This window comes from Herpailurus yagouaroundi, unplaced genomic scaffold (genome assembly GCF_014898765.1).
Source record: "Herpailurus yagouaroundi ecotype Mexico unplaced genomic scaffold, PumYag 140, whole genome shotgun sequence".
In the NCBI taxonomy this organism is placed as follows: domain Eukaryota; kingdom Metazoa; phylum Chordata; class Mammalia; order Carnivora; family Felidae; genus Herpailurus; species Herpailurus yagouaroundi.
In genome coordinates this window covers 50,222,916-50,235,384 of record NW_024412395.1, presented here as the reverse complement: position 1 = coordinate 50,235,384, position 12,469 = coordinate 50,222,916, and the positions used below count along the sequence as shown (strand labels likewise).

The 12,469-nt window shown below is 42.1% G+C and overlaps 1 protein-coding gene across 8 annotated transcripts in view; it reads right to left on the bottom strand.

Moving 5' to 3' along the window:
- NOSTRIN (nitric oxide synthase trafficking) overlaps positions 1–4,349 on the bottom strand; it is a 61,252-nt gene extending 56,903 nt beyond the window's left edge. For 6 of the 8 annotated variants that reach the window (XM_040475287.1, XM_040475289.1, XM_040475290.1 and 3 more), the window contains exon 1: positions 4,218–4,349. In XM_040475287.1, the coding sequence (XP_040331221.1) occupies positions 4,218–4,244 (27 nt within the window). In that variant the 5' untranslated portion in view covers positions 4,245–4,349. The remainder of the gene's footprint in view (positions 1–4,217) is intronic. The other 2 variants (XM_040475293.1, XM_040475294.1) reach the window with 1 other exon arrangement.
- Positions 4,350–12,469: the final 8,120 nt, after the last annotated feature.

The following is a 12,469-nucleotide window of genomic DNA, read 5'->3' as shown; positions in this document are numbered from 1 at the left end:
ATTGGTAAATAAAAGAATAGCTAAGAATATATCCAGTATTTCAGCACAACCCCTTCTTTGGAAACAGTGATTCTGTACCTTTCATCATGTCCCATCCACTGAAACTTAAAGATAAAAATCTGTGAAAAGCAGACTTGCATAAATGTCAAAGTGGAATCCAGGACCATCTTGCCGTGCGTGTGTGTGTGTGTGTGTGTGTGTGAGATCAGAAAACCTTGGAACATATCTGCTTTGAGTGTATGAAATCTCTTGACCTTGGCTTTGGCTCTCCCTTTCCTATCCCACCTCTCTCCTTCCCACTCCACTCTAATGCACCAGAGAGACCACTGAAGGGATTCCATGGAGCATAGCTTGAAAATCACTAACATCTAATCCTTTTATTTTATAGTGAAATGCCAAAGAGCTGAAAATAACTTCATTAGTTAGGGGCAGAACTATGATTAGAAATATTAGGTGAGCCAATCAATTAGAGAAACCTTCAGAAATAAATATATTTATAAATAGCTTATCAGTATAATTACACTAAGTTTACTCAGAGTAATAGTTACCTTTAAGTGCTGTGATCAGCACAAATGGCTTCGTAATGTCATCAACCAGTACAAGAAGGGTTTTCTCTACTCAAAGTCGTACAGGAGGTGAAGTTTTGGTGTTCTTTTCCCACCCAGTTGAGCTTTCAAATACTCCAACCCTACCAAATATTCATTCCAGGAAAAGACCTGCTATCGATCTTACATCTCCATATGAATTTTTATTAACATGTTGTCTCTCCTAGGGCTCATGAAACCCTAGGAAAAAAGTTATGTGTTTTTTTCCTGATAAAGGGAGTCCAGGCTAGTGGTAGAATATTTGGGACATTTCTAAGCCCCTAAAAAAAATCCCTTCACAACACAACTAGTACACACAGGCATTTCCCATTCAGTCTTTTTTTTTTTTTTTCTTCATTTATTTATTTATTTTGAGAGAGAGAGAGAGCCTGTCAGCTCAGAGTCCATCACAGGACTCAATCCCACGACCGACTGAGACATCATGACCTGAGCAGCAATCAAGAGTCTGATGTTTAACCTGCTGAGCTACCCAGATGCCCCTCCTATTCAGTCTTTACAAAAATATTTTTGCCCAGCATTTGTAAGCAAATTCTGTTGTATAAATGCTGTCATTACAAAAAAATGCAGTAATCAAAGCAATTGGCATATGACATAATTAGATAACTTCTAAATGCACTGTATCAACCCTGGACTAGCAGCTCTTTTTGACTTTCTACAATTTGAATGATTAAGGTTAAATTCAGTTATTCGAGAATAGTCCATTTGTATTGTAGATGGCAGTATGGAAACTTTTTGGACAGTGGCATCCTCATAGGTCAAATAAACTATGATATTCCACTTATATTTAATCAGATAAGTTTTGTTGGATGTCTTTCATATGACAGGCACCGTGCTACTGATTTCATGTGAATCTTGATTCATGGGGGATCATATTTCAAACCACTGTCCCTCTAAGGGATTACCTGGGTAACATTTGGAATCCCCATGGCACACCATCATAAATTATGAGATACAGAACATTAAAGAACATAGTCTACTCCATCCTTTCTTCCTCTGACTCCAAATGAGGAAACAGCAGTCTATGAAACGTGGATGGCATATCACATATCTCGATGTGTACACCAGGGATGCTGTGGGCCATAGGACGTCTATGCCAGACCCAACCTGCTTCCTTATATCTGTGAAGAACCAGAATCCCACAGAAGCCATGGGCCATTGTGCCAGTGTCTTCTGTCTTAGGGCCAGTTAATATCCCATGACCCAGGCAGAGCCACTGAGGTAGAAAGCTCAGATTGGCATCTAAGCCAGATTAAAGGAGCAGTCCCACAGCCTGGTACTGTTTCAATAGCTGATGATGTTAAGGGAAGGGACAGACTAGGTGAAGCCCAGAATGCCTGATTTGACAGGTCCCGACCTGGATACCACAGGAGTGGATAAAAATATAAACTTGGTTATAGCTTGTTATTTGCCCATGATCTATCTCTATAGTATTATTTCATAAGAAGGTGCTGCTTTTTAAAAATAATTGGATTATTTCATTTGGAGACAATTTGATCCTATCCACTTCCTTGTACATAGATTTGAAAATGACTTCAGTTGGCATTTTTTTTTTTTTTTTTTTTTTGTAGGTGTAGAAGCTAAACTTGTAAACTTCAAGACCTTAAGGCCCAGAGCCAATTCTGTTCCTTTTCAAAGCCGGAACTTAAAAAAAAAACAAACCTTCTTCAAATAAATTTTGCCACTCTTAAGATTGGTTAAGAGCCTACACAATATTTAGCCCATTTTTGAGCATGGACACTGACTAAGCTGTCTGATGTTGAATAGCCCAGTTATTAGTCTATCTTGCCCATTGGAGCATGAACTTAACAGAAGAGATTTTTTTTTAATTTTTAAAAATTTTTATTTATTTTTGAGAGACAGGGAGACACAGAATCCGAAGCAGGCTCCAGGCTCCAGGCTCCAAGCTGTCAGCACAGAGCCCAATGCGGGGTTCAAAGTCACAAGCCGTGAGATCATGACCTGAGCCGAAGTCAGACGCTTAACCGATTAGGCCACCCAGGTGCTCCAACAAAAGAGATTTTAAAATATTTTTTGTATTATGGGTCCCTTTGTCAGTCTTGTGAAATCTATATTTTACTCAGAATAATTTTAAATGCATTAGATAAAGTAACATAGGATTGCAAAGGAAACATTATATTGATATACCTTTATTAAAACATATTTTAAATTATATGCATGCTTATTAAAGGGGGGAATTTTCAGTCTTAAAATCTATATACAACCATACTGTTGGAATTTTTGTTTTTACATTAGACACATATTTACTTTTGCATTTAAAAGAGTAAAAGTAGGTAGAATCTGCTATTACATCATCACTAATAATATTACTAGCTATTATGACTTCGTGTCATTTAGCTCATCTGATTCATGAACTCATTTTGTGGCGGAGCACTTATGGCTCCATCTGCTCTAAGCCTGTGCTCTGTCCATTGAATAAACAACAATGAAACAGTTAATTCTGTTGCTTTTTTCTTTTTTATTTATTTTAAAAACTTTTCTTATGTTTATTCATTTCAAGAGAGACAGAGAGAGCAAGCAGGGGAGGGGCAGAGAGAGAAGGAGAGAGAGAGAATCCCAAGCAGGCTCTGCACTGTCAGCACAGAGTCTGACGTGGGGGTCGAACTCAAGAAACTATGCAAGACTATGACTTGAGATGAGACTCAGGTGAGATGAGACTATGACCTGAGCCAAAACCAAGTCAGACGCTTAACCGACTGAGCCACCCAGGCGCCCCTGTTGCTTTTTTTTTTCTTTATGGCTTTATTACAGCCCTCATTTATCTGTTTATCCAGTTTGTTATTGTTGGTGGTTTTTGTTTTGTTTTGTTTTTTGATAAAATACTTGCGGGATGAATGAACATAACCCCTTGCTTCCGATGTCACCAATTTCAGTTTTTTGGCATCATTTATTGGGCTAACACGCTGATGATTCTTGATTATTTTCTGTTCAGAGCATATATACCCCCTTCCCCCCCCCATACACACACACCTTATTTTAATTGCTCCTTATTTCCTAAATTGCTGCTAATGACCTCACACTGTCCTCGGACTTTTTGCCAATCTTCTGTTTGGTAATGCTCCCCAGGACTAAACAAACATGTTGGGAAGCCTGTCTGAGAACCACCGTAGGGCAGGCAGCGTGGGGAGCCCGTCCTTCCTCTTGCACGTATTGCAGTTATTGACTCTAAATGTTACGGGAAAGTATGCCAAAGCCCTCCACCCTACTGCATTCTCAGAACCCCAAATCAGCTGCAGATTCTGAGTGTTTGGGTAGCCACTCTACACACGATGTTGGCACTGTCGGTGTATATCTTACGAATGCTTTCCAAACAGCCACCATCTGCAAGCAAATATGATGCTATACCCACTCCAAGTCTTTCCAACAATATGAGAATAAAAGATGACTATTACCTTGACCTGTCACTTGCTAGAAAGCACTGTCTTTTAAATCGAACCAAAGAAAAGCCACAAGACTTTTGTATCACAGCCAGTATCTAACATGTTTGTCTTCCAAACGTCTCAGATTTCTTAAGTTAAACCCATTAATATATAAACATATCCCTCTAAGGCCACCCTCTCACACACAGGCGCAAAACCACACTGAGCTACTCACCGAACAATCTGTCAGTGGGTCCCTCATATTGAAATGTTTTTGCTTCTGTCCTTCTACCTAAGTTCCAGCATTCAGCATTCAAGAAACTACAGTCAAGGTTGGGTGTGTCTGGAACTTCTCGTATTCAAAGGGCCTAGAGTACGTCAGTCCTTGTCAAACACCCTGAGGAGGAAGTCCCGGCCCTGGACTTTCATCCCGTTGGTTTCCTGGAAAAGCAAAGAACTGCTCTGGGACAAGAGAGCTGGACTGAGGTGCTACGAATGACTTCTGTAAATACTTAGAGGGCAGAATGCCGAGTCCCAAGCTGTGTGGCCTTGAGGGAAGGCCCAGAAGCTGTCGAGTGTCTTGAGAATTTGGGTGTTCAGGGCAGATATGGAGGACGCATATTCTCCCAGCCTGCTGTGTTTATCATATATATATATATTTTTTTAAGTTTCTGTATTTTACGATGCTTTGGCACGTAGGGGCCTTTCAGACTTGAGGAGGGACTGGCCCTCTTAGGGTGAGCTAATTCCTAGAGATAGCAAACGACTTGCTTGTGACTTTGATATGCAAACTGACCAATCCTGAGCCCAGACGCTTAACCACTCCCTTTATCTAAGTCACACACCAAGTCAATATTCCCCTGCCCCAAATCACCCCAAGGTCAGGTACCAAACAATTAGGACCACACCCACATAAGTATGACTGTAGTGGGAAAATGTCTAGAAAAGGTCATCAGGGAGCAGGACCCACGTGAACTACCTCACAGGGCCTTACCCTGTTTCGTACATTTACCCTCACTTTTTTTTTTTTTTTTTATTACTCAAAAGGGTAAACAGAACTAGAAATCAATCAACAACTTATCGTTTATCGCTTTCTCCGCACCCAGCTGTCAATCCGTAGATTTCCAGCTACTGGCCTGTTGCCTTGCGGTAGCTGTTTGCTGGGCTGTGGTCAGCTTTGGTGTGGCTGGCAGGCCCCCAGTCAGAAAGGAACTCCATCAGGAGAGTCCAGGGGAACCTTTCAGAGCCTCCTGGGTGGGCAAGCTCTATTCATCTGCCCCAGGCGTGCAGGCTCCGTTCAAAGTCCCTAGAAATCACAAATGATGAGGAAGGGGACCCTGAGGGAAGAGAAGCTGCCTTGCAATCAGTCAGATGGAGAAGAGCAGTCTGTGGTCAGGGATCACCCTTCACGTACCTGACAAAGCTCTCCCCTTATCTTGTCCCAAACAACTTTACCCCTGGAGGTTACAACATGGAGCAGTGGCAACCTAGGGGTTAGAATTGGAGGAGGCCACTTGGCATCCTGGAAGAAGTGTAGAGACAGGTTATAAACAAGTTAATATTGTTAGGATGTCCTTGGAACCACAGTAGAGGGGACCGTCATCTTGCCAGTGCAACCCAACGAAAAGCCCCTAGTAGCTGCCAGAACGAATTGGAGGTCAACCAATCACCGAGCGACAGCACGACCTGATGCGAAAAAGGCCCACCTGGACCTAAACCCGGAAGCTGCAGCTTAAAAACCCCACCCCACCACACCTGGGGGCGACTTCCCTGACTCCTCTGTCTCTCTCTCTCTCTCTCCCTGAGTCACGGAACCGTGCCTGAGACCTTAGTTCCCAAATAAAGCCTTTGACTGCTAAAATTTTTTAGCCTCTGACTCCTATCTTTACCCTGCCTTACGCCTGACCCTAACAAATATATCATTCGGATTCCCATCGCAGGGCTTCCCTGCCATCAGAGATCGTAGGTAAACTTAGCTGGAGCCTGGGTTCCAAGGCCTGGGGCAGCGCGGCATCTCCTTTCTGGTTCTGGCGGCTCTTGGTCTCATTTCAGCTCCAACTCAGTTCAAAATGAGGAGATTGGCCTCCCTCGCTGGTTTCACAAGAAATGCCATCCCACCACACTTACTGGAAGCTTTGTGGCCTTATTGAAGATCTGTAGGGCGTCACTGCACTTACTCCTCATGTATGTCTCTCCCAGTAGGCCGACTAGCTTTTCCTTTAGGATTTCTGGACATCTGCTAAATTAAAGTATCTTCTTCTGGCTATAGTGTCTTTCCCACAGACTGTTGTACGGGCAGTAGAGTGTCTGGGCTGAATCTAGACTGAGAACTAGAGTTTGGCTATTTGTTGAGCTTCTCAGATATTTGACCCCCCCCCCCCAAAAAAAGAAAAGAAAAGAAAAATGATATTGATTTTGGAGGTCAGAAAGAGGGTTATACCTGTTATCCATTGTCACAATGATGCTGTGTCACCAAGAGAAAATCCGGTGGCTTCAAATGGCACAGACCTTACTTAGTTCACAAGTCAGTGGTTTAGCCGGATGGTTCTCCTGGTCTCCCTGGCATCACTCATGTGAAAGCAAGTCATCGATACAACTCTGCTGATCTTGGCTGGGCTTGGCAGGACAGCTCTTCTGGGTTCTGCTGGGCAGGCGCTTGGCTGTGGGCTGAGGTGATTTTTCATCAGCCAGTAGTCAAAGCTGGGTTGTTTTCAGGGCCTGGTGAGGAGCCAAGAGTGGGCAGAAGCACCCAAGGCCTCCTGAGGTGTAAGCTTGAAACTGACACACACACCATCACTTCAGCCACATGCAGCTGACCAAAGCCAGTCACAGGCCAGCCCAGATTCAAGGAGGGAGTTGGGGGAGAATCCACCCCTAGGTACAGAAAAAGTCAGGGAATTGGGATTTACATTAAACCCACTACAATGGTCAGTCAATGTTTGTGCTTGAGTGGCTAAAAAGACAAATAAAAACAATGGAGGGCATGGCTGATATCTGTAGTCCTTTCCTTTTCCCCAATTCTGCCTCAGGGGACATGTTTGGGACTTCTGCAGAGACTGAGTTTAGGGAGAGAAATAAAGAGTTAAGTTCTCCAGCACTCTAGACCCAGACTTGGAGATAGGGTCATTCTTCCCTCTCACTCCATAGCCCATCTTACACAAACTCTGCCAAAGAACACAGCAAAGCACACTTACCCTGGGGGCAGGGGTGGGGAGAATGGTGGGGGAGGAGGAAATAGCAGAGCAGGTTCTCTGCAGTGTTTCCTGCACTTGAGGCTGTGACTGGTGAGGCACCTTGGGGTGAGTAAATTTGTCCTTGTGCATTTGAGAATCTCCCAGCCCCCTGACCCCGGGAAATGATCCAGGGAGACTGAGAGAAAGAAGCTGACTTCCCCTGCCAACATGAGAGGGAAGAGCCTTGTAGTTTTGGAACTCATATTATGAAAGAATCCTGTCCCTTTCAAAGTCCTTCTAGCCGGACTAAAAATCACATTGACATGAGACCAATTAACAGGAGAAAATCAAACTTAACAGCGTATGACAAATCCACATAGACATGGAAATTCTAAAGATAGGCAAAAAGAGGTATATGCATCATTCTGAACCAAAGACAAGGGGTGAGGGGCTGGGTCTTCAAAGGGAAGGAATGCAATCTTCAGGAAGAATGAAAAAGAGTAAATGTTTGCTAAGTCAATGTTTGCTGGGCCACTCAGAAACAGTGGGACAAAGAGAAGACTTTGAAAAAGCAGGCCTTGCTAGGTTCCTCCATGTCTACCGTACTTACTTCATATCATAATGTAGTTATCTATGGTAACAGCTCTTTTCCTGGAGCAGGTCCTTATCTAAGTTCTTTTCGGCATTTGTGGGGGAGGTAAAGAGCTTTTTCTGAATCTGCTGGGTTTTGATTACTTTTTAACTCAAAATAATCTTCATGTCAAGTGGTCCATCTTGGGGGGGGGACTGTTTTTGGCCCTTATCAATATTAATATAACTTTATTTCTATCTACAGATTAATGAGAACTATATATAGTGAAGCATCTCACAAAAAAGTATGCTACACTTTTTCCCTAAAATATTTTGATCCCAGGGCATCCTTTTGAGTTCTTTGAACTCAAGGTCATCACTGGCCATATATTTCTGGCCTACACACATTCTCTGGCTTCTTTCCAGCCCAGCTTGACATCTCAGGTCCCAATCTTCCTGCTTCCTTTCCCAGTCTATGCTTAGCATATGCCTTCCTGTCAGGGCATCTCTGCAGACAGAAAACTTGCACTGGAGTCCTTTGGTCTAGCCTGGAAGCCACTCTACTGTACCCCCACTCACCCCATTTTGTGCTGCCTCCAAGGGAGTCAACACCATGAGTAGCATTTGTTAAGTGCTTATACACTGTTGTTGAGTGTTGGTAATTCAGAAAGAAACAGGTGCTCAAATGCATTAGAGGTAAAGGGCAATTCATAACTTGCCTTGGAAGATTCTTTAGTAGCCAAAACATGTAAAGAATTGGAAATAGCACAAATATCAGTCAACAGGGACCAGTGCAGCTACTGTGGTAAAAAGCATGTTCCTCAAAAATGAAAAATCGAAATGCCATATGATCCAGTAATTTCACTGTTGGGTATTTACCCAAAGAAAACCAAAACTCTAATTCGAAAAGATATATGCACCCCCATGCTTATTGTAGCATTATTTACAATAGCCAAGATATGGAAGCAATGTAAATGCCCATCAATAGATGAGTGGATAAATGTGAGATATATATATATATATATATATATATATATACACACATATATATGTATAAAGTGGGATATATATATAGATATATATATATATGATTTTTTTGTAGGATTTTTTTTGGCCCACATTTCTCCTTAAGCTCTTCTTCCCAAAGTATCTCTTAACTCAGGCAATGAACCCTACAGGCATAACATCCCATGATGGAAACCGAAAATAGCACTCAAGCAATAATGACTGCCCAGAAGAAGAGTTCTGGTGGCCCAGACTATCCAGACCAGTTTGAGCTAAACCCCCAACTCACGCCTGTGCAGATGGACCATGGAGTCACCTCTGGGATGACCAACATTTACCTTTATCTCATTATTACACTAAAATCTCTGCCCAAAGAGGAGCACAAGCCTCATTTATAAAGCATACAGTGTTTCCTTGAGGTGCATGCATGACCTTATACCTGTCTCTAGGTAGAAGCCCATTCACTCTTGCTTGGGGAGTCATGGCTTTGGAAGTTATTCCCCATCATCTTCTTATTTGCTGCAAATAAAGTTTCCTTTGTGTGACAACTCACCAGGTATAGTTTCTATCTATGAGTCACCAAGGAGAGAACTCACATTGGTTTGGTTACACAGAATGGTTGAGCGACTCACCCAAGGCCACACAGTTACTAGTGGTATAGCTGGGATTCATCTGACTCTAAGACTTCCATGTTTAATTACTACACTACACTGCCACTCAACCTGAACAATGGGATACAAAATACTAAAAATTGAGGATAGAGTATAAAACATTTAGTTATATGTACTGACTTAGAAGCAGGTTGCCAGAGAATAAGTATGATTCTAGTTTGGTACAGATGTAAGAAAAAAAGATCTAGACACGTATATACTAGACAGGTAATAGCATATCCCTGAAGGCTGAGGATATGGAAGATTCTTACTTGGCACACATTTCTGTGTAATATCAATATCTAAACCAAACATATATCGCTTCAGAAACAAAATAAGACAAACAACACTTAAGAATAACAGTTATGCTAACTTTAATTTTTAAAAAGGAAAAACCAAGGCGCCTGGGTGGCTCAGGTCATGATCTCGATGCTCGTGGGTTTGAGCCCCGCATCGGGCTCTGTGCTGCCAGCTCAGAGCCTGGAGCCTGCTTCAGATTCTGTGTCTCAAGTCTCTCTCTGCCCTCCCCTACTCACACTGTCTCTCTTTCTCTCAAAAATAAATAAACATTAAAGATTTTTCAAAAAAAATAAAAAGGAAGAACTGAGAAGTTGCTGATGACAGCAAACCTTGTTAGTTCATACATCCAGGACTTTGCACAATGCTGGTTCCTTCTACCTGGAAGTCCTTCTACCTTTATGTTGGCCTCATTGACTTTTATTTCTTTCCAAAAGCCCAGTTAGTGCCATTTTCCCTAGACACAGTACACTCTTGCCCTTGTACTGCCACTATCCATTGCACATACCTCTTTTGATTGATTTATCCCATTGTATTGAAATTATTAGTTAAAAAAGAAGAAAATTATTAGTTTAATGGTTTGCCTCCCACATTCCTCAGCCATATCTTTATGGCAAAGTGCCTGGAGCAAAGTCAATGTTCAATAAATACTTGTTTTCATTTCACTGAATTCCATACTGAGAAAGTGACCTCATTAGCTAGTTCCTTTCCATTGCCAACACAGGGAATGTTGCTTATGGGCAGACCTATATCCTCAGTTCTCAGGAAGCAGAGTTCAAAACATTGAGAGTGAAGATAAGTGTGACCTTCTGGGCAGGATCTCTAAAATGGGAAATGACCCAAATTCACTTGGGAATCTCTGACACTCTTATTTAAAAATGGCCTTGACAAACAGGAAACTGAGAAGGAATCTAAAGAATCCCCAGGGGCCACTTAGAGAACTTTCTTGGAGGTATGTTAGTTAAAAAGACATAAATAAGAATCTTGGGACCAAAGAGCGGCCTAATGCTAAGAATACATTGGAGAAAGCTGGAGTCTAAAATGAGCTAAGTTTTGCAAAGTTTGCCAAGAATGTCGGAGAGAATTTTCACTATTTCCACAAGCAAGAGGAATGTCAAGGGATGGCCCCTTGGCTTGGAGCACCTGGCCTGCATTCCCGACGACAGAGTGAGCAGGAAAGCTGGGCCAGGCTGCCAGGCTCCAGGGGTTAGCAGGTCAGGCAGAGCGGCTGGCCAGCAGCACACCACATCCTCCAAGTGCCTTGACATATCTCCCCAGGGCCACCCCATTTCTGAGTGCTGGATGAAGTCAATGTGTTGGTTCCTTTGAACTGACAGAGGACCAGTGCCGTCTCTGCCACCATTTCAGGCTGTGAGAATCATGAACAGTATTTACAAGACATGACATCATCATTCCCACCAATCACCCTCAGAGAGAAGTGGAGAAGCAATCTCATTCTGACTAAATTACTTTTTATTTTTAGTCTCTGGTTGCTGCAGTGATTAGTCTGCTTAATTTCCATATCTTTCCAAAGCTGAAAAATACATTTCTAAAGCCTTGCCTTAATGCATACATTTAAAAAAAAAAAATTCAACTTTGCCCAAACCCACAGGATGGAAAAAAAATCTAATTCAGAAGCCCTAATGAGTGTGTCACGCCATAACAGGAGCAGGGATGCACACAGCAACACTGTTATTATTAATAGCCAGCCTAATTTGTAGCATCTAAGGTAACTTTTATGCTCAGTATGTATTAATTATATTGTAGCTTTAAAAATTGCACAAAATAAGTTTTTTACCACTTTCCACTTCATAAAAATTACCTAGGGTTTTTTTTTTTTTTTTACTTTTAATGTTTATTTTTGAGACACACACACACACACACACACACACAGCACGGGCCAGGGAGGGGCAGAGACAGAGGGAGACACAGAATCTGAAGCAGGTTCTTCCAGGCTCTGAGATGTCAGCACAGAGCCCGACATGGGGCTCGAACTCACAAACGGGGAGATTATGACCTGAGCCAAAATCAGACACCTACCTAACCAACTGAGCCATCCAGGCACCCCCAACCCCCAATTTCCTAGTTTTTAAATCAAAGTCCAAATGGTCGTAACTAACTTTATATGCGCAAACTAGCCTTGTATTCAGCGTGTTAGGGTGAACTGTCACTGTGCATGTCCAAGTTTCATATATATTAATGAAAAATCTCGGGGGTTAATAGGGAATAAAGATGAAATTCAATAGATTAAGTTGCCTCCAACACATTAGCATACATTTGCTTTTCCCTAATAAGGAAATGAAGACTAATGGACAACTAATTAACAACTAAGTCGTCCGACAGCCATGTCTGCGGCTTCAATTAAACAAAACACAGCTCAGGAAGAATGTTTTACAAACGCAGATTCCTCCAAATCACATTATATCTTCTATTCGATCACCTATGTTAATATTCGTGTGCCATTACTTACATTTTTCTAAGCTCATCTAGGACCAGTCTTACAGATTTCGATAAATAAGCACACTGGAATGTCCAGTATACAGTTGCTTTCGTCTCCAGGGGCAAGTACGAGTTTGGCAGCTTTGCAAATGGAAATAGAGTGCCACCTGCAAGATTTATTTACCTTTGCCTCTTGTTTACATATCCATGGTACAAATCATCAATTTATATTTATTTCCTATAAATCATTGCCAGGTTATGAAGACAGAATCTTAGAAAACAAAAGCACTCTAAATGGTTATTTATTGTGGTTCCTTCTGCACCAGGAACTGAGGGGCTGGAGATGGGCACGG